Here is a 25110-nt window from a genome sequence, read left to right on the forward strand (position 1 = left end):
ATAGACTGGTCACGGGATGTGCTGTGTTTTTTCTACAACATTGTAAGTGTGCTACTATATTTTTTTATTAAATTTTTCTAAACGATATCATGCTATGGTGAGCTTTCTTCCCTATGTCTACCTGAATGCTTGGTGCATATGAGGACTGTCTGACCGTTTGGTGCTTAAGAGGATCACGTCTGTGAGAGGATCTACTGCTCTGTGTTATTCATATCTCCTCTGCTATATCCGATCCTTGAAGGGATCCAGGGCTCTGGTAAGGCTCAGTGTGTCCATTGGTGGAGGTTTCATGTCACACTGTCTGTGGCCTATCACTGGGGGATGTCCTGTGTCCTACCTATTATCCCACAGTATTACACTATTTTAGCTTTTTTGTTTTTCTGGTCTCTTTGCTGATGAGCTCCCGGGAGGATTATATCAAGATTCCGATCCCCTGTGTAGCCCAGGTGTTTGGCTTCTTGCTCGTTTTGATCCATTAGGATCCTACATCTCGGTAAGGGTCAGCATTATCAGATAGCTACGTCTCCAGAATTTGTTCCACCCGAGTAGCAGCTCGCTACTACACTATCTTTCTGATTGTTGGACTTCATTCAAATTGTTTCACTTAATTTTGTCAGAATTGTTGGACTCTTTATTCAACTTATTTTGTACATTTTTTCTTGTGTCTATATGACCTATCAAGGCATATCTATCATGGTTTAGCGCAAGTCCACCTTTTTACTACAGTAGATAATTACTACCCTTGGCTATTTACCATTGTCATTGGAGTTGTGGAAAGCACAATTTTTTTTTTTTTTTTTTTAAATAAGATTTTTTTTAAAAGACAAGTTTTTCATTTAAGTAGTATAGAAACAAGCTGTCGGGCAGGACAGAAAGACCAAGAGTAAAAGAGCATAGAAACACTTGGGTACAGCACATGGATTGCCATTTTTAATCAAGATACGTCACTTAGGTTACAGATGTAGGCAATTCATCCACAGGTAAAAATCTGCAGGGGATGAAATACTTTTTTTTCCCACTGTAAGTAGGGGACTTACTGTACATCAAACATATTAGCTTAAAGGTTCATCTTTGTGAAAAAAAATAGGTGCCCATATTTTTGCAGGAACAAACTGTGCATTGCAGGGCATTGAACCTGCGATCAGCCATTTTCAAAATGTGACAGTGGGTGTAAAATGGACACACTTTGGAATTCTGATGTGCTTTCACATGACAAATGTTGGTGTGTTGGCAACAGATTCATGTGCCTATTGTAAATAGGTACGTGAATTTATGGGACATGCCAAGTGAGGAAGCGCACTAAGACCGGGCTGAGACTGTGGCTGCAAAGTTGATGACATTAACAATCAGTGACAGGGAGGGGGATAACGGTGGCTCTGCCACACTGCATGCAAGGACAGGCACTGGGTCTGTCTCAGTCTGTCAACTTACAGTTGGTCTTTTTCTAGTTTTGTTATCTACAAACTGGAGGTAATTATTTTTGAATTTGTTGCATTAATAAAGGCACTTTGTAAAAGTGGCGCTATTAGGAACTACCTGAATCTGCTGTAACGTTACTGAAATGGCGGCAGAGATTTTTGAATCTGGTTAAATTTATTTTAACGGGCTATGCTGCCATAAAAGTTCCCCCAAAGTATTGTGTGTATACTGTATGTGCATGGTGATAGGTATATTTGCATATATGCTTCCTGCTGATTGGAAACCATAAACTTTCTGCAGTCTCTATTGACATAAAACGCCAAACATGTTACCAATTCCCACAGACTATATAATCTTGCTTCCTAGACTTTTAATCGCAAGAGGAACCTTAAAGGCATTATTTTTTTATTATTGACAAAAAAGGTACTGTTTAACAAAATAACTATGGGATTTGGTGTTGCTGCTTTGTGTCCTATTGATCCCTACAAAGTATGAATTGAAGCCCAGTGCCGTGCTATTTTAACCACTAGAGTACCGGGCCATCGTCAAATGACGGCTCCACGGTGACTCTGAAAACTCAACAGGACGTCATATGACGTCCTGGATTCCTCCGGCCACTGGGGGGCGCGCGAGCGCGTCCCCGAGATGCCGATGCGCGTGCCTGGCGGTCGCGATGTCCGCCAGGTACCAGCGATCGGTAACGAAAGAGCAGTGACGTGGAGCTCTGTTTGTAAACACAGAGCTCCACGTCCTGTCAGGGGACAGAGGAGACCGATCTGTGTCTTTTGTACATAGGGACACAGATCGGTCACCTCCCCCAGTCACCCCCCTTCCCCCACAGTTAGAACACAATACAGGTATACATATTAACCCCTCCCTCACCCCCTAGTGTTAACCCCTTGAATGCCAGTCACATTTATACAGTAATTAGTGCATATTTATCGCATTAATCGCTGTATAAATGTGAATGGCGCCAAAAACGTGTCAAAAGTGTCCGATGTGTTCGCCGCAATGTCACGGTGACAGTAAAAAAATCGCAAATCGCCGCCAATACTAGTAAAAAAATTAATAAAATAAAAATGCCATAAATCTATCACCTATTTTGTAAACGCTCTAACTTTTGCGCAAACCAATCAATATATGATCATTGTGATTTTTTTTTTACCAAAAATATGTAGAAGAATACGTATCGGCCTAAACTGAGGAAAAAAAAACGTTTTTTAAAAAAAAAATTGTGATATTTATTAAATAAAAAAGTAAAAAATTGTGTTTTTTTTTTAATTGTCACTCTGCTTTTGTTTATAGCGCAAAAAATAAAAACCGCAGAGGTGATCAAATACCACCAAAAGAAAGCTCTATTTGTGGGAACAAAATGATAAAAAAATTGTTTGGGTACAGTGTAGCACGACCGCGCAATTATCATTCAAAGTGCGACAGTGCTGAAAGCTGAAAATTGGCTTGGGCAGGAAGGTGCGTAAGTGCCTGGTATGGAAGTGGTTAAAAAAAATATATATCACGTTTTAGCAGTATTATTGCTTTCATTTCCAAGCTGTCCCCATGCAGTTCCCTTTTTTTTTGTGCCATTATTAATCCTCAATCTTCCTGGTTGCAAGGCGCACAGCATCTCTCAACCTGGAAGACTGGAGGATATACTGAGAAGACACATTAGTGCTGCACTCTGCATCTCCAAGGTCAAGGTCTCCAAGGTCCCCATTGCCCACTGCTGAGGAAATTGGATCATTGACTTTGAACAGGCATTCAGACTTTTTAGATTTCTCTGGCTGCAAGCTTGTTATAGGTCAGTTTCTCATTAGATAGTGTAACCAGGATGAGGATTACAACCTGTACCTTTTTAAAAGTCACCAAAAGCTGTTCCCTAATTGCTACCCATGCAGGTTTACTTTAAAGTACTGTATTTATTGGCGTATAACACTCACTTTTTTACCCTGAAAATAGAGGGTAAACTGTGCCTGCGTGTTATACACATGGGGCTGTGGAAAGTTTTTTCCCCGAAACTTCCCTCTTAAAGTTAGGGTGCGTGTTATACGTCTGTGCGTGTTATACACCGATAAATACAGTCATTTTAGGGCTTTGCCCAAGGTGTGTTTAGGGATGAACTGAACAAACATATGGACCCAATAATGTGATGTCCCCAATAGCGGTGGATAATGAAGTCGGCTGCTCCTGGAAGATTGTTGTATTAAATATTCCTCTGGAAAGTCCATCCGATATCCAACTTCTCTTTCTTTGCACACAACATGTACTGTGCATGGAAATGTGCCACCAGTGTAATAATTATTTACTTTTGATTGAAAGCCACATCTAAACTGTAGCTAGATTTGTCATTTTTAATTTTTGTGATGTCTGTTGTAGCGCAAGTGGAAGAGAATGGTCTACAGATGAGTGATGCTGTACTGGTTCACTTATATGTCCAAAACATGGACGACTTTACTGCCATTAATGCTGAATATGGGAGACTCTTCTCTGTGGCACCCCCTGCTCGGTAAGTTAATCTTGTCTACTTTTAAAGGCTAGTTATTAAAGTGCACTTTTATCTGGGGACATAATGACCAACCGAAGCTGCATTAGCAGGCAGGTGATATCTAATGTTTTTATTACACACACACACACTAAGAACTTTTATGTGTTGCTGTAACTTTTAAAGTGGTTGTGAAAACTCAATGTTTTTTTTTTTTACCTTCATTCTATAAATGCATTCTTAAAAGAAAAAAAAAAAAAAGATGGATTTCTGCTTTTAAGCTTTTTTTTATTGTTATGCATACACCGGTGCAGGTACAATAATAGATTAGAGTAGGGCCACACTTGTACAGGTACGGTGCGAGTGGTATGTAGTTTCCACTTAGATTTGCAATGTACAGTATACAGCTGAGACCCCTTTTCTCATTAACATGTCAGGGACAGGTTTTAGGGTGCATTTACATCTGTCCACGTGCAGTAATTGGCATTAAACATGTTTTTCTGCATCACATAATAATGTTGCAACATGTTTCTATTCATTTTGAATAGCACTCTTTATTGCATATACAGACTAAACACATGCCCCTGTGCTGTAGTGCACATATGTGAATGCTTTGTGCATTGTTGGGTGCTGTGTTTCCCAAAAGCAATGCATGCATGTTTTTTTATTTTTATGTGTTGAGGCTCATTAAGGGATTGTAAAGGTACATTTTTTTTTTCCTAAATAGCTTCCTTTACCTTATTGCAGTCCTCCTTCACTTACCTCATCCTTCCATTTTGCTTTTAAATGTCCTTATTTCTTCTGAGAAATCCTCAATTCCTGTTCTTCTGTCTGTAACTCCACACAGTAATGTAAGGCTTTCTCCCTGGTGTGGAGTGTCGTGCTCGCCCCCTCCCCTGGAATACAGGAGAGTCAGGACGCCCACTAACACACAGCTCCTTTCTCTATCTGTAATGTAGAGAGCATCCTGATTCTCATGTAGTCCAATGGAGGGGGGCGAGCACGACACTCCACACCAGGGAGAAAGCCTTGTTGCATTACTTTGTGGAGTTACAGACAGAAGAACAGGAAGTGAGGATTTCTCAGAAGAAATAAGGACATTTAAAGGCAAAATGGAAGGATGAGGTAAGTGAAGGAGGACTGCACTAAGGTAAAGGAAGCTATTTAGGAAAAAAAAAATGTACCTTTACAACCCCTTTAAGGATCGATTACAAGGAATGAGCTGCTTAAATGTAACATGTGCCAGTTCACGTTGGTACCTACAGTACCTAGGTGTAAGTGTTATTGAAGAAATTCTTTAGCTGTCTTTGCTGTCCACTTTCTGAAAAAATGCTAGTTGCCTGACTGTTTTGCTGACATTGGCTTCAGCACTTTTAGTCACGGACCCAAAGTTTGCAGATCAGAAGTCAGAGAAAAGTCAGAATTCCTTATGTGTACTGGTTCTGGGTCAAGTGGTTCAATCTATTGCACCAAAAGAACAAGCAGAATTCATTTTCAGGAAAGATCGGCAATAGCAGCCTTGATGTTTCTTTATGACAGGTTTCTTTCATAGAGGCCACCAGCTTAGCCTTGCAGGGCTTAGTGATATTGTACTGTTTATTGAACATCAGATTTTGGTAAGAAATTAAAACAAACAGAGCTGTTTTCCATTGTCTTTTTTTAATTAGTAAAATAGTTTTGTTATTTGCTCATGAGAATGGTATTTTTTTATTTTCCTTATAACATTTTGTCCCGTTATATAATAGAATAATTATGTTTTTTGGCATTCCAGAGTATGTGTGCAGTGTTGTCTACCGCGGGACACTCTCTTTAAGATGGATGTTCTCTTCTGGCTGCCTGTCGCTAGCAGGGATGACTTCACTGCAGAAAAGATAGCCATGCATGTCCAGAGCATCTCCCACTGGGCGCCCGCTAACATTGGGCCCTACAGCCAAGCTGTGCGGGTAAGGAAAGCTTGGATTATTGGTGACACGCCTGAACTTTTAAAGCGCCCAATGTCTTTCATTGAGTAATGTACACCTAGTGCCATAGCTGACAGTGGTGAGACTGAGACATGAGATGGTGACGACAAGCGGAGTGCAGTCTAGTGACAAAGCTAGTACAGTATATAGTATAGTAGAGCTTATCTCTGTCACCTCAGGGGCCTCTCTGACAGTCATATGAAGCTGCAAAAAACTGAGCATCAAAACAGATCTCGTCATGTTATTTCAATAGTAACTCCTAAAATGAGAATTCAATGAGTTTTAAATTAGATGGGTCTTAGAAATTAGACGTGTTGAATACCAAGGGTGTTGGTTTTTAGCTGCAAGAGCTGCAACACGGTCTGATTGTAGCAGATTGGTTAGTTTGGGATCCCCTTTGCCAGTAAGTGGCCCAATCAGTATAAGCTATGATAAGAAGAAGAAATCCACATATTCCTGGCTGTGTACACCTTTGTACCATCATTATAACTTTAATTTATGTTATGAATATCTAGTTATATTTATCATGATTGTATTTCTATATAACAGAGGTTTATTGTTTAAAAAACCTTGTGATTCTCACTTTTTTCAGAATATTGGAATTTAGGGAATGAGTACTATTTAGTACTTATTTTGGGGTAGATCCACATAGAAATAGATGGGCGCAGCGTATGTGAGATACATTACGCCGCTTTAACTTAGTTTTGGCCGGTTCGAATCCCGAAAGAATTTGCGCCGTAAGTTACGGCGGCGTAGTGTATCTCAAGCGGCGTAACGGCGCGGAATTCAAATCGGCGATTAGGGGGCGTGTTTCATTTAAATGAAGCGCATCCCCGCGCCGAATGAACTGCGCATGCGCCGTCCTTAAATTTCCCACCGTGCATTGCGCTAAATGATGTCGCAAGGACGTAATTTTTTTTAACATAGACGTGACTTACGTACATTCTGATTCACGGACGACTTGCGGAAAAAAAAAATATATATATTTTTTTTTAATTAAACGAGGGATCGAAGTCTAACTATACGCGACGAAATACCAGCTTTAACTATACGCCGGAAAAAACCGACTAGAGACGCCGTAAAAAAAATGCGCCGGCCGCTCGTACGTTCGTGGATCGTCGGAAATAGTTAATTTGCATACCCGACGCGGAAAACGACGTGGACGCCACTCAGCGGAAGCCGAAAAATTGCATCTTAGATCCGAAGACGTACACCTGTCGGATCTAACCCAGAAGCCGTCGTATCTTGTTTTGAGGATTCAAAACAGAGATACGACGCGGGTAATTTGAAAGTATGCCGGCGTATCAGTAGATACACCGGCGTACTCGCTCTGTGGATCTGCCCCTCAATGTTTTGAGATTTGCCTATTTCGATTTTTTTTTTACTGACCCAAGCTATGTGCGTTAAATAAAATTGTAAGGTTCATTCACTGGATCACTCATATTAAAAATGTAAGAAACTATAAAATAAAGAAAATAAAATAATAGTCATTTTAGATCTGGTAGAGACGTTCCCAACCTGAGATCAGACTACCGTACTCCGCTAAGGAATGTAAATGTAGTTTCCACCAGGAATAGAGTAAAATATATTTTAAAAGCTGTCTTGAGCTAGCACAACTCTGTGACCGAGATGTATATAAAAGTAAATGTCAAAATTCCCCCTTCCACCATCAGCACCTAGAGAGCGAGCTACTGGAATGCAACATGCTCAAAGCAAGCTTGTGTGCTTATTGTCTAGTCAAAAATTGTTCAGGAACCTAGAGGGCTGTAAAGTGCAGTGCTGCAGTGCCACCTAGTGTTCAAATTCACTTCTTACACTCCATGTTGGGTATGAGAAATGGTTGATAGATTGGAAAAAAGTCTGCAGGATGTGACAGCCCTGGGTAGAAACTGTCCCTTCGGCATCAGTCAGTCAGACATTGTGCCCTTTAGCCGATGCATTTGCAGCGCTGTGGAATTAGGGGGATTACCGATAGGTGCTTAATGCGGGGTGATGGGGTTTGTCACTATTTCCAGTGTCCTGGAAGAAGACCCTGGCGGGCAGGTCACAGAAGGCACCTTGGCAGAAGTAATGACCCTTTCTGTGCCCCCTCCTTTGTGAGACATATTTGTAATGTTCGAGAAATAAAACATACTCTCTTCATTTATGTAGAAGTCATTCAGAAAAATACAGTACATGTTATTGTAGTATTGTATATACTGCAGTAATCGTGTGAGCACTGTATATATACTGATATAGTGTGAACCAATTGCAGATGTCGTTTTTCTGCAATATCTGAAATCTTAAATGAAATGCATCTAGATTGATGGCATTTTATGTGTACAAAATTTTGTTGATATGACAGTTAAGAATGTCAAGATAGTTTTATATGCTACTAACCCGATGAGACAGTAAAATAACACAACTGTGTTCTGAACAATTTGTCCTGTACTAGGTGATCGCTCTATAAACTGATGTGGAAATGGACCCAACCTCAATATCTGGAACCAGGATCCATTGTTGCAGAACACATGGTTCTGATGTAAATAGTAGTAAATGGCATTTAAATGGTCTATGTTACTTTAGTAATCTCTCAGTGTGTTGGTATTAAAGGGATTTTTTTAGCTAGTCTGTAGTCATTCTGCAATTTAGCAGCACCAACATGATCAGAGATTCTTCTGCAGAAGGAGGAGACGTCTCGCTGGATTATTTGTGCATTACAGCTTGTTGGTCACTATAAAATCTTTCTACTGCTGTCTGCATGTAATTATATGAAGACTGCGAGCTGTTCAGGGCTCATCCTTCTTTACTTATATGTTGCTTGTTGAATATTTTTGAGTTGTGCCTGTGAAAAGCAATACATTTCTCCTGGAGATGCACCCAGTGAAGCACTTCAGGGGAGGGATGCACAGCCCAGTTTGTGGGGGGGGATTTTAATTTTATTTTTCTGAGCGACTGACTCTGACCTTGATAGCATTCGCAAAGCGGAGCTCGGGCAGGAAAAAAGAGGGTAATCAGCGTGCCATGGACAAAGCGGAGGTGACAGCACTGCCTGCCCTGTACAGCACATCCACTACAGGGGCATTCAGCATTCAGACAGGCAAACACAGCACGACTGAGCACCACCCAACAGCGCACACACAGCGAGTGTTACTTCCACCTGAGCAGCTGACACTGTCCAGAAATTAGTTCAGATTTAATATATGGGACAGGTGCCACTCTGTAGATGTACACATTATTTAATATGATACATCTATGCATGTGTTATCTATGTGTGTGTAGGAGTGTATAAGTAGGATGCATAAAATTGTGTGTGTGTGTGTGTGTGTATATATATATATATATATATATATATATATATATATATATAAAATCGTATATACAACTTATCTGTTATGTTCAGCGTCCATTATGGAGCACTGACCATGTATAGCTTTGTTTAAAAAAAAATGTTGGTGTTGCATTTGCTGCACATTTTAAAAATGTTTCCTGATGGCTTATCCGTGAGTGAAGGTAAAACAAATTCTGCATTAAAAATGGAATAGTGTGATGTTAGAATGGTTCCTTTTCTTTTATGACAGTTTTAAACCATAATGTACCCCACTGCTATAGAATACTAAGATGGATGAGTGAACATTGCTTAATATTATTATGTATAATAGTAATATGTGCACTTTTTTTTTGTTTGTTTTTTAGTTTTGCTTTGCATTGCGCTCTGAGAGAGCAGTAGAATGCAGTTGTAGCTAATTACAAACATGGCCAATGGAGTAAGAATTGCCAGTTTATGCGATCACCAAATTTTCAATTTTCTCACTGATGTTTAAGTTTGATATCTTAATTTTGCTATATTTGATAAATGGTGAACTGACTCCAAATCCAGATATCTGAAAGTGGCATACAAAAAATAATTAAAAAAGGAATTAATCATTAAAAAGGAAGTGGGGAATTTTCCACAAAACAGGAAAGCGAGATCACAACAAGAACTGGAGGCCTATGCTTCATATTCACCTACTTTCTGGGGCACAGTGAACTGGAACTGTGCTAGGCCTTACTGTGGGTCAACAGATGAAGTATGCATCAGGATTAGAGCTGCACGATTCTGGCCAAAATGAGAATCACAATTTTTTTGCTTAGAATAAAGATCACGATTCTCGCGGTGTAAAATATTTTACATTTATACAAAAAAAAAAAAAAAAAACGAACTTTACTGGTGGCTAGTTTTTTTTTTTTAATTCATTAAAGTAATTTTTTCCAAATAAATTGCATTTAAAAAGACTGCTGCGCAAATACAGTGCAACATAAAATATTGCAACAACTGCCATTTTATTATCTAGGGTCTTTACTAAAAAATTATATAATGTTTGGGTGTTCTAAGTAATTTTCTAGCAAAAAAAATGATTTTAACTTGAAAAGAGCTGTCAGAAAAAGGTTTGGTGTTTAAGTGGTAAAACTTTCCTAATTTACATACAGAAGTTTATTCCTTTGATGTACAAGTCAATATGATACAATGTTTAGACTCAACTTTCCACTGATAAAGAATGTTTTCAAAACTTGGCAGATTGCCCAGACTTTGACTTTTGGCTGAGAGCAGAGAGGAAATTCTTTGCATGTCAAATATCTTGAAACCCTGTGTCAAGAATCGCAACGGGAAAAAGATCGCGATAATGATTCTTGACGATTAATCGTGCAGCTCTAATCAGGATTCTAGAAAAAGATAGAACCATAGGGCCAGATTCACGTAGCCCGGGCGCAACTTAACTTTTCCGATTTAAGTTACACCGCCGCAAATTTTCTGCCTAAGTGCTTGATCCACAAAGCACTTACCTGGAAATTTGCAGCGGTGTAACTTAAATCCGTCCGGCGCAAGGCGGGCCCAATCGAATGGGGCGAGTCCCATTTAAATTAGGCGCGCTCCCGCGCCGGACGTACTGCGCATGCTCCGTCGGGTAAATTACCCGACGTGCATTGCGCTAACTGACGTCGCACCGACGTCATTTGCTTAGACGTTAAGGTAAATGGCGTCCAGCGCCATTCACGGACGTCTTACGCAAACGACGTTGATGTTTAAATTTCGCCGCAGGAACGACGGCCATACTTACCATGGCTTAAGACAACTAGGGCTCAGCCCTAGTTTTACGCGGCGTAACTCGACGGAAACGATGTAGATTTAGATTGACGGGACGTTCGGGAATCGCCGTAACTAGTCATTTGCATATTCTACGCCGGCCGCAATGGCCTCACCACCTAGTGGCCGGCCTAGAATTGCATCCTTAACCGCTTAAGCCCCGGACCATTTTGCAGCTAAATGCCCAGGCCAGGTTTTGCGATTCGGGACTGCGTCGCTTTAACAGACAATTGCGCGGTCGTGCGACGTGGCTCCCAAACAAAATTGGCGTCCTTTTTTCCCCACAAATAGAGCTTTCTTTTGGTGGTATTTGATCACCTCTGCGTTTTTTTATTTTTTGCGCTATAAACAAAAATAGAGCGACAATTTTGAAAAAAATTCAATATTTTTTACTTTTTGCTATAATAAAAATCCCCCAAAAACATATATAAAAATTTTTTTTTCCTCAGTTTAGGCTGATACGTATTCTTCTACCTATTTTTGATAAAAAAAATCGCAATAAGCGTTTATCGATTGGTTTGCGCAAGATTTATAGTGTTTACAAAATAGGGGATAGTTTTATTGCATTTTTATTAATTATTTTTTTTTTTACTACTATTGGCGGCGATCAGTGATTTTTTTCGTGACTGCGACATTATGGCGGACACTTCGGACAATTTTGACACATTTTTGGGACCATTGTCATTTTCACAGCAAAAAATGCATTTAAATTGCATTGTTTGTTGTGAAAATGACAGTTGCAGTTTGGGAGTTAAACACAGGGGGCGCTGTAGGAGTTAAGGATCACTGTGTGTGTGTTTACAACTGTAGGGGGGTGTGGCTGTAGGATGCACGTCATCGATCGAGTCTCCCTATATAAGGGATCACTCGATCGATGCGCCGCCACAGTGAAGCACGGGGAAGCCGTGTTTACATACGGCTCTCCCCGTTCTTCAGCTCCGGGGAGCGATCGCGACGGAGCGGCTATAAACGAATAGCCGTGCCGTCGTCCCGGATCGCTCCCCGAGGGATCCCGCCCGCCGCACGCAGCGGAGGGGGTCCCGATCGGACCCCCCACCCGCTAGAAGGCAAGGGCGTATATATACGCCCTTCTGCCTGTCCGTGCCATTGTGCGGACGTATATAGGCGGGCGTTAAGTGGTTAAGATCCGACAGTGTAATTCAATTACACCTGTCAGATCTTAGGGCTAGCTATGCAGTAGATACGCCGTCGTATCTCGTTTGTGAATCTGGCCCAAAGTGCTTTGGACTCATATATGGGGCAGAAATCTCCTGTTTATATATTTACTTTTCTAGAGTGCATTACTTTAGTTCAACCTTTTCAAAGTGAAGAAAAATACTGTCAAACTCACTGAATTGAAAACAATATAATTGGAAACATGTCAAAAAGATGCTTTACAAAAATAGCCCCCTGAATGTAGGTCCTTTTCTTTTTTCAGTACTAAAATAAACCTAGTGCAGATATAATCACCAACAAGCCTGCATATTCACATCAAATGATTGAGATAGATAGATAGATAGATAGATAGATAGATAGATAGATAGATAGATAGATAGATAGATAGATAGATAGATGGTTTATTGTGAATTTTGCCATATTGTTGGTATAGGACTACAGGTAATAAGAAGCAAAATTTATAAAGTACTTTGCATCTGTGTCCACTGCTGTATGTAAACCTCCCTGCAGGGACTTCTTCTATTAGTCTAATTACTGACAGGATTATCACACACTGTGTGATAAGAGGGTCCCTAATCCTGTTAGAGAACCAATTTGGCGGGTTACAGCTTTCATTGATTTGGGCTTCAGCCAAGGTCAGAGGTTATAACTCCAGGGGCAGCTACTTATATGTTGATCCTACCTCATCATAGCTACTTAGCCATGTTCGGTTTGCTGCTATACAGGTAGAAGGCCAGCGATTCCCATTCCTCACCATTGGCAAGTTCAGTGTCTTCTTTCTGGTTGTTGCAGGAAAGGGTGTACATGGGCAGATCCATTAAATGAAAAGATGCATATTGCCTAGGATGTGGTGACAACTGTATACACACAGCAGAGAGTCAATACAGTAAAACCTTGGTTTGAGAGCATTTTGCAAGACAAGCAAAAAATGTTAATACATTTTGGCTTGCTATACAAGCGATGTCTTGCTATACAAGTAGCGTCATGTCACAACTGAGTATAAAAGAGAAGAGAGGCACCTCTTAGTGTAGCAATATTTAGTGAAGGTACAACATTTAGCAACACACATGGTTGATGATTAAAAGTGGTACATCTAAGTAGGCAGGCATCTGGGGTAAAGCTGTCCACATAGACTATGCTCCTCACCGCCATTGACGTCGTCCCTTTCCACGCTGCGCTCCACATGTGCTTCAAGCCTCGCGTTCAGATAGCTCTACTTCAGGGTAATCTCCCCCATCATGATTGCAGATTGACAGCAGTCAGAGCCAGTGGAGGAGGGTCTATGTGGACAGCTTTACCCCAGATGCCTGCATACTTAGATGTGCCTCTTTTATTTATCAACCATGTGAGTTGCTAAATGTTGTACCTTCATTAACCACTTCCCGACCGCTGCATGTAGATATACGTCGGCAGAATGGCACGGACAGGCACATCAACGTACCTGTACATGCCTGCCTAGACGTGGGTCGGGGTCCGATCGGGACCCCCCCCGCTACACGCGGCGGTCGGGGTCCCTCGGGGAGCGATCCGGGACGACGGCACGGCTATTTGTTTATAGCCGCTCCGTCACGATCGCTCCCCGGAGCTGAAGAACGGGGAGAGCCGTATGTAAACACGGCTTCCCCGTGCTTCACTGTGGCGGCTGCATCGATCGAGTGATCCCCTTTATAGGGGAGACTCGATCGATGACGTCATTCCTACAGCCACACCCCCTACAGTTGTAAACACACACTAAGTGTACACTAAATCCTACAGCGCCACCTGTGGTTAACTCCCAAACTGCAACTGTCATTTTCACAATAAAGAATGCAATTTAAATGCATTTTTTGCTGTGAAAATGACAATGGTCCCAAAAATGTGTCAAAATTGTCCGAAGTGTCCGCCATAATGTCGCAGTCACGAAAAAAATCGCTGATCGCCGCCATTAGTAGTAAAAAAAAAAAAATTAATAAAAATGCAATAAAACTATCCCCTATTTTGTAAACGCTATAAATTTTGCGCAAACCAATCGATAAACACTTATTGCGATTTTTTTTTACCAAAAATAGGTAGAAGAATAAGTATCGGCCTAAACTGAGGGAAAAAAAAAATTTATATATGTTTTTGGGGGATATTTATTATAGCAAAAAGTAAAAAATATTGAATTTTTTTCAAAATTGTCGCTCTATTTTTGTTTATAGCGCAAAAAATAAAAACCGCAGAGGTGATCAAATACCACCAAAAGAAAGCTCTATTTGTGGGGAAAAAAGGACGCCAATTTTGTTTGGGAGCCACGTCGCACGACCGCGCAATTGTCTGTTAAAGCGACGCAGTCCCGAACTGTAAAAACACCTTGGGTCTTTAGGCAGCATATTGGTCCGAGGCTTAAGTGGTTAAATGTAACCATATTGCTACACTTGAACAGATGCGCCTCTCTTCTCTCCTATACTCTGTAGCGCCTGCTGGATTTTGCTTCTAATCCCCTTGGGGAGGCTTCCATTTGTGGATGGACATTTTATGGTTACACAACCAAGTCACATTGATATAATATTTTTATATGGACTATAAACTGCGGGATACTGCATTGTTTTCACCACACTATGCCTGCATTTCATGAGTAATATAGAAAATGCATCCCATGGTGTGGAGTGTGCAATATGCTACAGAATTCTGTCGGCATGATGCGGCAGAGAAAAGTTTGTGAGTGTAGGAAGAGAGTCATGCGTCTTTGACAGGTCACATGATCAAGCTTTCTCCTAGCTTTTTTTTTTGTTGGTCATTGGAAGTGATAGGACTACTTATTTTGCATGTTTATAAAGCACATTGCTGAGGTCACACTACAGCTTTATTACTGGGCTCACAGGGTAGTTCTGTATCTGATTCAGCTGTTTTTGTTAGCATGTCCAATGTCATTTAAACAAAAGATCTTAAAGGTTTTAGTACTGAATTTAATATTTTTTAAGTATACTGGAGGATACTGCAGTATTAATTGCTTGGGCCTCATGTACACTGCTGCTGGTAAATGGACATTGAGGTTGCAGTTGGGCGTTTTTGTTCAGCTGCCCCTGAACTCTCCTCTGTTATCTTACCAGTACATGTACACAGAGTCGTTTATAGTAGTGTAGTGTCTAGACAGTTGAGCTTAGAAGATTTTTTTGGAAAGCAAAAAATGCGTTTAGGAGGGATGTTCAGAGGCATTTGAAATGCCAAACGCCGCATTTCGTTGACATGCGTTTTTCATTTTTGACTATTTGAATAAAGGTAAACACGGCAAAACAAATGTTTTTAAACGTTGTTTACTTATCTGTCAAGTTAAATCGTTCAGGGAGGTAGTAAAATGTCCTGTGTACATTAAAGGGGTTGTAAAGGTTGGTTTTCATTTTCTAAATAGGTTCCTTTAAGCTAGTGCATTGTTGGTTCACTAACCTTTTCCTTCAATTTCCCTTCTAAATGTTTTTTTTCTTTGTGTGAATTTCTCACTTCCTGTTCCTCCTCAGTAAGCTTGCCCACATCATCCGAGCCGTTCTGGCTGGGGTTTAGTCAGTGTGCTCGCCACCTCCCTTGGGACTACATCCCTGTGGGGAGATGCTGTTTTTACAGGAAGAGAGAGGGACAGGGAGAGAAGGGGGACAGGGAGAGAGAGAGAGGGGAGGGGACATGGAGAGAGAGGGGACATGGAGAGGGGGGGAGAGAGGGGACATGGAGGGGGAGAGGGGACAGGTAGAGGGGAGGTGGCATGGAGAGAGAGGAGAGAGGGGGACAGGGAGAGAAGGGGGACAGGGAGAGAGAGGAGAGAGGGGGACAGGGAGAGAGGGGGGACAGGGAGAGAGAGGAGAGGGGGGGACAGGGAGAGAGAGGAGAGGGGGGGACAGGGAGAGAGAGGAGAGGGGGGGACAGGGAGAGAGAGGAGAGGGGGGGGACAGGGAGAGAGAGGAGAGGGGGGGACAGGGAGAGAGAGGAGAGGGGGGGACAGGGAGAGAGAGGAGAGGGGGGGAACAGGGAGAAAGAGAGGAGGGGAGGGGGCAGAGGGAGGGGTCTAGTACTGGTTAGTGACAGTGCTCAGCTTTCTGACTTGAATTGTCCAGAAAGGGGCTTTAATGTGGCTGTTGGCTGCTTGTTTAATCTTCCCGCTCTTCATCTATGTAACGCACAGGCAGGGAGAGAGGGGTGGGAGAAGCGGTGTGTGTCACAAGCTGGCTCATTCACAGCTGAATGGAGCAGTGTGTGAACCCCCTCTTCTAGGGCAGGTGCACCGAGCTTGCTGTCACCCGCTGCCCACATACTGACACCAGGCATGTTCCAGAGGATGGAGCGGCAGCGGCCGTCAGAGGACTTCTGTCCCTGCCCACCAGCGTAAACTTTCAGACACCTATTACAGTGGCAGAGCCTATCGGCTCTGTGCTATAGGTGGTGGACAGGCCGACAACAGAAGCAGTGAAACACTGAAGCACCATCCTGACCCAGTCCACTCCTGAATTGCCACCTTGGTCCTAGGGTAAGGACAGCCCTGGGCAGTACAGCAGTGCTCAAAATAATGGCTGAGCTCAAGTTTGCAGTATTCCAAATCAGCTGTTCCTTATCACTGCCTTAGTGATCATAAGGAATATGACCTGTGTTAGTCACAGTACACTTTACATGTCCAGGGCATACACCCACCTATATGCCTGAAGAAGGTTCCTTTGGAGTGTGCCCTCTGGAGGGGAGAAGGCTGTCTAGAATGTGACTGTTGGATACAGAATGCTGTCCAGAATGCTGCTGTAGAAATGGGAGGGGATGCCTTTTTGTTAGGAACCCTGGCATTTAGTAGTCTGCCTACTGAGTTTTTCCCTTGTGGATAATATCACTTTATTTGTGTTCCAACACTCAAACTTACAGCGTTTCTCTTTTTGGACCTGATGCCAACAGCCTGGATCGCTCTTTTATGCTTAAGTCCACACATTCTTCAGAGTCCTCTTTGGCTGCAACCAGAGTGGTTCCTTCTCCTGCGTAATGCACAGAGCAATTTTCTGTCACTGTGTTGAAATTTATGCAACGTCCGTTCGTTCTCTGACCACGTAACCATGTGCACAGATGGAGTTCCAGGCTCCAGCTGTTGGAGGTATGACCCTGGAAAGATCCTTTTCCATTGACCCTTCTGTTCATACATTGACCTAAATGCATATCACTAACGCATGCTTTGAAAATGTATGGCTTAAATACGCAGTGACTGTGCAACAAAAATAAATCAAAAGTTGCTGGCATTGAATTGACACATAGCACATACTCCAATAATTTGGTCGCAGTGAATTACCCGACCCCAGTGATTCACTTGGCAGGCACTGGTTTCCGATGCTCCTCTGTGACATTGAGAGGAAAATTTGCAGCCAATTTATGACTGGTTATTTTTCTAAGATGTACTCATTGCTCCAAAATAAATTAATCCTCTTTCATACACCCCTGAAGAAGAAAAGCAATTTTGAAACACGTTGGGTGTTGATCATTATTTCCTGTTTTGGTGATCTCAATTTGAATACATTGAATTTGTAAACTTTAACTAATAAATTTTAACATGTATTGTAACAATTTTAATATATTTTGTATTTAATAAAGACTCTTAACTTTTTAAATTACCCCTGGGTAGTATGAACCCGAAAGGTTTCAGTTCTGAGCACTTCCAGGTTTGGAGCTGTAAAACCCTGGCTGGTGTAATTTCGGAAGAAGCTTATCATGCACAGTCTTTACTCGACCAACTTCAACAAAATGATAATAGGGGTCCCCCATGTACACACACATATAGTGTATAGCAAATCATGCCTTGCAGCACTGGGGGCCTTGGTTTGAATATCAGTCAGAACACTACTTGCATAGAGTTCACATGTTCTCCTGTGCATGTATGGGTTTCCTGTGGGTACTTTTCTTCCCACACTCCAAAAACATGCTGGTAGATTAACTGGCTCCTGTTTGGCTCCTGTCTAAATTAGCCCTATATGTGTGTGTATTTATGCGAGATGGGGATCTTGAGTTGAGGTCCTTAAGGGGAGGGACTAATGTGAATATACAATGGGCCAGATTCAGGTAGGACTTACGCCGACGTATCTTCTTATACACCGCGTAAGTCCACGGATGCGCTGTATTCTTGAAACCAGATACGCCTGAATTCTGTCTCCATCTGACCGACGTAAGTCTCCTACGCCGTATCTTTGGTGCATATTTACGCTGGCCGCTAGGGGCGCTTCCATTGATTTACGCGTCGAATATGTAAATGACCTAGATACGCCGATTCTCGAATGTACTTGCGCCCGTCGCAGTAAGCTACGCCGTTTACGTAAGGCGTACGTCCGGCGTAAAGTTATCCCACCTAAAGCAGGGGTAAGTCATGTTAGGGTATGGACGTCGGAACAGCCGTCGTATTTTATGTTGTTTACGTAAGTCGTACGTGAATGGGGCTGGGCGTAGGTTACGTTCACGTTGTACGCATTGAGCCGTCGTATCTTAGGGAGTATATGCGACGTGATTCTGAGCATGCGCCGTTCATTCGGCCATTCATTTACATGGGGTCACGGTTAATTTTAATACAACACGCCCACTACCTTCCTAATTTGAATTAGGCGGGCTTACGCCGGCCCATTTACGCTACGCCGCCGTAACTTAGGGAGCAAGTGCTTTGTGAATACTGGTCTTGTCTCTCTGTTACGTCGGCGTAGCGCATATGAGATGCACTACGCCCGCTTAAACATACGCCGCTGTCTGTGAATCTGGCCCAATATGTACAGTGCGGTGTAAACTGTCGACGCTATATAAATACCTGTAACAAAGAAATAATAAAATAAACTGTTGATGTAACTGCTTAACATGTGTTAGCTGGAATAGGGCTTTCATTTGATTATCACTTTAAAAATACCCATCCATCCAAGACTTCTTTATCCAAAAGATGACGACGCTGCTGTGCAATTTCACTGAAGAACTAACATAGTTAGTTAGACGACATTTCAGCTGCTGTGAATTTTTATGGGCTTTTCTACTTGGTATGGTGACTGTACATGGAACTATTTTATATAATTGTATTTGTGATCACAATTTACTGTCCAAAAATAAAATGTGATCGGAAGATGGAAAAGCTTAGGCCCCGTACACACGACCGGTTTTCTCGGCAGAATTCAGCAAGAAACTCGATGGGAAATGTATTCTGCCGAGAAAACCGGTCGTGTGTACACTTTTCGTCGGGAAACTCGTCGAGCCAAAAAGATAGCATGTTCTCTATTTCCTCGTTGGGCAATGGGAACATTTGGCTCAACGAGTTTTCTGACAGCCGAACAAGGAACTCGACGAGCAAAACGATGTGTTTTGCCTGTCGAGTTTCTCGGTTGTGTGTACGGGGCCTTATTCGGTGTCCCATGCAAACAATAATACCAATCTATCTACTTTCATGTGATCAGATTTTAATCCCAGAATAATCTGAATACGTTTGATGAAATCGATTTGGTTTTGCTTAAAATGTGCAAAGTATGTTTTATAGATTTGATCATACTGTTCCGTTCTGTGAAGAATGATTCGATCAGATCTGCATCTGTTTGGCCACCATTCAATAGTAAATAAAAACTTTACTATAGAAGCAAACCATCCTGTTAGCTTCTATAGTTAGAGTAGTAGCCTGTCTCAATGCTCAAAGAAGATAAGAATCTGCAATGAACTTGCTAAAATACTTACCATGTATAACTGGCCTGGAGATTATTATTTTTTCTCCACTAAAGTGGAATTTTACTTCTAACTGCAGTGTGTGTTTTATGCCCCCTTTATTATGGCAATATTAACAGCAGGGTATGACTGGCAACATGCAGGTAGAGCAGTTTTGGGTTATAACTCGGTATTCAGAGAGATGCCCACACTCCATTGCAGTCAGATAAAGCCAGATGAAGGGAAAATGTTGGTCTTCCTATTGAATATTGGATGTCCTTTGACCCCAGAATAAGGGCAGGTGCTTCAGACGTTGCACTGCATTTATATGTTGGCTTCAGGTTATTGAGTATTGACGTGGATCAGAGGTAGTTACAGACAGCTGATCTATACAGGGTCAGAAAGGAGGGCTGTAAGCGGAAGAAATTAGAGGATTTCTGTCCACCCATAGGGTATTCTTATAGTGTGTGCTGTTACTAATCCCTTCTGTGCCGGAAGCGACTGGAATTGATTGAAAATGTATGCAGATATAAGTTAAAGTCCTGCTGTGCACCTTGACTATTAATGTTTGGGGGAGAACTGATGAATAAAATATAATTGTAGCGAGGTTTCATTAGTTGTGTTTATTTCATTGACAAAATTGAACTGTATGTATAACAAACTTGGACCCATGAATAAATTAGAAAGAGCAATATATAACGAAATGGCACATTTGCACAGTATTTTCCTAAGTAAGTAAATAATCTGATTTGAAACCTTTAAAGCATACATTTTAGAAAATAAATTAACTAGTGCCTATGTGCTAGCCCCACGCTGACCTGCTAGGACATCAAAGAAAAATAAAAAAATTATGCCCTTTTTGTTGCCCATCTTTTTCGCTCATTCTATCTCGTATCTTTGGAAGTGAGGTCTGCAGAGGTGGGTACAGTTTTCTAAATGAGGTCTAACTAAAGCTCAATATAGTAGAATCAGGACCTCCTTCCTTCTGCTGATGATCCCACTAGTGATGTCTCCTAGAATTCTATTTCCCCACTGTCAGCCCAAACCGTTTGCTTTTTTTTTTTTGCAGATTAAATTAATTAATGCATCTTTAAATCTGTAGTTCTGACCATTGCTGTACCTTCAGCATTGTACACCAAACTGTTTAGACCTTGCAAAGGTTTGGCTGGGTCCTGAACCTTCAGAAGTGAGCTCTAGAACAGTCATCAATTGTATCTAAGTCTTATCCTAGACGCAGCTCAAGTCAGAGTTTTTCTTCCCCTGGCCTCGGAACCTTTGGTGCAGGAGTCACCTGCATCTGCATGAGAGTTCCCCTACAACTCAAAATGCTATCATTGTGGCACAAGTTTGTCCAGTCCTTGGATATATCGATTCACCACAAAAACTAGGTTATCTCTTGCTTGGTGGTCAGGGATCCAGGAGAAGTTCTTTCTTCCGATCTCTTGGAAGATCCTCACAACGGATGTCAGCCTGTGGGGCTTAGCAGGAGTTTCTGGGTACTTTGTCGGTGCAGGGGACTTGATCATTGGAGGAAACCCATCTGCTGATAAACATTCTGGAACTTATGTTGATTTGCTTGCCCCCACAGTGCTGAACACCCAAACTTGGAGGGTGATCCGATTAGTATTCAGTTGGAAATTTCCACAGCAGTGGTGTACCTCAACAATTTGAGAGGAACCAGAAGTCTGGCTGTGGTAAGAGGGGTAGAAAAAATTCTGTCGAAAGGCAGAACCACAATTTCCAGCTTTTTTCACAATTTACATTCTAGATGTGGAGAATTGGCAGCCAATTTTCCACAGCTGGCAACCCCATGCACCCAAAAGAATTGTCCCTACACCCGAAGGTGCTCTAAAACCTGTATCACAGGTGGGGAGTGCAGAATGTGGACCTCCAGGTTCGCCAACAAACTAGACAGGTTTGTTTTTAGCTACAGAAATCCTCTGGTGGAAATGGTGGATATTGTGGTGGCTCAGTGGGATCAGTACCTACGACTTTCCTCTCCTGAAACTTCTCCTCCTTCTAAATTCTGCAGGATTGAGGATGGAGGGCATTCCACTGATACTTATACCTCAAATCTTCTCATGCCCTAGGTACACATTGAAGCAATTTGGCATGTCAAATCACATGCCAAATCGGCAGCTATTGCTGGTAATGGCACTATCCGAATTGGTGCTCTGCCGATCTTGCGGCGCCACACCGATTCCCAAAGTAGTTTCTGTACTACTTTTGGCAACTTCAGGGTGCGATTTGTATAGACGCCTGTGCAGGAACCCGCACAAATGTCTCTGAAGTTGGACTGACATGCGGGTATGAAATCGTGCAAGTTCAGCTGAACTCGCACAATTTCATTCCCTCTGTCAGTGCGAACCTTTGCTTATGGCTAGAAAAAGCTATTTAGATTTGTCAGCAGGGCTAACCTTTTACTGCTCAATCCAAAACCTTAAAGTGTAGGCTGAAGGGCTTTTATTTATTTTTTAGATAAAATGGGTCCAATAGAAATGCAGCAATAATGGGGGAAGGGGTTTAGGCCTTCCCTACATCATTAGTTCAGTATACTTCTGAAATGTCTTTTAAAATTTTGAATCATTCAAAAGGATGTACTTGCACTATGACTGTGCCTATAGAGGACGTGTGCATAGGAATCGGATCTGTTATTATGAATACATATATTTTTTTTAAATTGCAGGCAGTGTAAGTACATTAGTGTGACTTGCTTTCAGCCTCTTGCAGTTACTGTACAGCAAAGAGCAAAATGAATTGCGTGTGTGCTGCAGGGGCATGCTAATAGAAGGGGACAGACAGAGTGATGAACTCATCTGTGTGGTGCTTCATCTTTTACTGTCCATCCACGGGGCAGGGGTAGGGGTGCAGAATATTCCTGTAAGCGAAACTGCAGCAGTGAAGGTCGCGTCCCTTCTTCTGTCAAACTAGGCTGTGCTGTGTAACGGAGCTGGGTAAATCCCAGGATTGTACAGACAGAAAATAAAATACATTTGGCAGGTAAAACACGTCCCATATATGAATTTCATCTGTTTTGTCTGGAGTCTGCTTTAGGGGAACACCTATTGTCAGTCCCTGTGTATTGAAAGACATGGTTGGCTGACAAGCCATTCACCTCTGCAGCTAGGGGTTCGGATCCCGGTCTCGGCTACATGTGAATTGAGTTTGGTGGTCTCAGCCCGGCTCCTGGTGGGGTGTGCTATGCGAGGTAAGCCTGCGCTTAGTACGCCCATCCCCCTCCCACAAAAACCACCACACTTACGCACGCACTCGAAATTGGGTTAACATGCACGCACTTTGACCATGCGGTGTCTAAAAAGAGAGGCGAAGGACTAACGGGGCTGGTTGAGCGGGCTAAATCCTCTCACTCCCTTATAGGGAGTCCCTCTGCCCCGTTGGGCTTCAAAGCTGAGCAGGTAGGGCGGGCTGTGTGGGAGGACCCCCTCACACACCCGCCATTGCCACCCGGGGCATGGAGAAAGGTGGCAGATTGCCTCTGGGGGAGGCCTGCCTACTCCCAACTCCTGCAGTCCGGCTCCTCTCTCGAGTACACGAACAAAATACACTTAAAATAAAATAAAAAAAAGAAAGACATGGTTGAAATACTTGACATTTTTATCCACGATGGCTACTGAATTACCAGATTGTCTATTCTGCTGACAGTTTCACCCATCCCTTGCTGTCAGGCTGCAGAAATGACTATATCCTACCATGGTGCTTTGTTTCACTTTTCCAATTCATATATTCATATATAGTCCTAAATATGGTGTTCTGCAGAATGATTCAATAACAATTGTAAAGTCTGATTTGTCAAATGCTGGTCTTTAGAGACCTGAACAGGTGATTGTGTAAGATTGTGCAAGGTTGAAAAGAACATGTTCAAATTATGTCTTTTATAGTGTTTGTTGTGTTTTTTTACTTTAAAAGGTTGGCAGTGGCGTGTTCTGTGCTGGACAGATTGCATTGAAGCCATGCACCATGCAGCTGGTTCCTGGAGGAATTCTAGCTGAAAGTCATCTCTCCTTGCGCCACGTTGAAAGAGTCTTGGATGCTGTCGCCCCTGGTACTTCTTTGAGGCATGTGATGGTTGCTCAGTGCTATGTGACACAGAACTCCTACATACACACAGCCCTAGAAGCATGGAAAGAATCATTTAAACACCAGGTCAGAAGCTTTCATTTTTATTCATGCGAGTTTTTTTTTTTTTTGCCTTTTACTTGTTATGTTTGTAGCAGTGGCCGGAATGCATATAATCTATATGCAGATTCAAAATAATCTGTTTAAACAATTCCGCTAATTTCATAATTATAGTAATCTGCCTTTATGCATTAATTAGTTCAGTAACCAGTGAGTCACAGGAGGCTGTTAACTAGAAGGAACCTACAACATTGATTGCTAAGGGCTATACCAGAAGTAGAAGATATAACAGGCATGTATAAAGCGGGTTTTCCATTTTAGTAATTTGCTTTTACGTGTGGTTTTTGTCTTTACCCACTTCAATACCGGGCACTTTCACCCTCTTCCTGCCCAGACCAGCTTTTAGCGGCACACTGTCCCACTTTGAATGACAGTTTCCCATATTAAATTTTTGTCATTTTTTTCCCAAATAGTTTTTTTCTGGGGGTATGTGATCACCACTGGATTTTTATTTATTTTTGCTAAAAAAAGACCGACATTTTTGAAAAAATAAATTTTTTCTCCTTCACTGATGGGTGCTGATGATGCTGCTCTGACAGGCACTGATGAGGTGCCACTAAGGCCTCGTACACACGGGCAAACATGTACGATGAAAACGGTCCGCCGGACCGTTTTCAGCGTACATGCCCGCCCAGAGATTTCTGTATGATGGCTGTACACACCATCATACAGAAATCCGCGCATACACGATACGCGGTGACGTGTGCGGCCCTGGAAGTTCAATGCTTCCACGCATGCGTCGAATTCATTCGACGCATGCGAGGGATGGCGACCGCTCGGACATGTACGGTAAGTCTGTACAGACGACCGAACATGTCCGACGGGCAGGATTCCAGCGGGCATGTTTCTAAGCAAGTTTAGAAACATTTGCCCGCTCGAAAACGGTCTGGCGGGCAAATGTACGCTGGAATCCTGTCCAATCGGCCGTACACACGACCGAACATGTCTGCTGAAACTGTTCCGCGGACCAGTTTCAGCAGACATGTTCGGTCGTGTGTACGGGGCCTAATATGCAAGTCTAATAGGCGGTACTGATAGGTGGCAATGATCGGTGGCACTGCGCTGCTAATCAATGTGCTGATTATCAGCGCAGGACAACCCCCCCCCCCTCCCATCAGGAGAGCCGCTGATCAGCTCTTCTG

The 25110-nt window shown here is 42.3% G+C and overlaps 1 protein-coding gene across 2 annotated transcripts in view; it reads left to right on the forward strand.

Annotated features, from left to right (window-relative positions):
• DPH6 (diphthamine biosynthesis 6) overlaps positions 1–25110 on the forward strand; it is a 143050-nt gene that overhangs the window by 85141 nt on the left and 32799 nt on the right. For both annotated transcript variants that reach the window (XM_040333224.1, XM_040333223.1), the window contains exons 11-13: positions 3793–3922; positions 5670–5841; positions 23699–23935. In XM_040333224.1, coding sequence (XP_040189158.1) covers positions 3793–3922; positions 5670–5841; positions 23699–23935 — 539 coding nt within the window. The remainder of the gene's footprint in view (positions 1–3792; positions 3923–5669; positions 5842–23698; positions 23936–25110) is intronic.

The sequence above is a fragment of the Rana temporaria genome, chromosome 13, assembly GCF_905171775.1.
Source record: "Rana temporaria chromosome 13, aRanTem1.1, whole genome shotgun sequence".
Classification (NCBI taxonomy): Eukaryota; Metazoa; Chordata; class Amphibia; order Anura; family Ranidae; genus Rana; species Rana temporaria.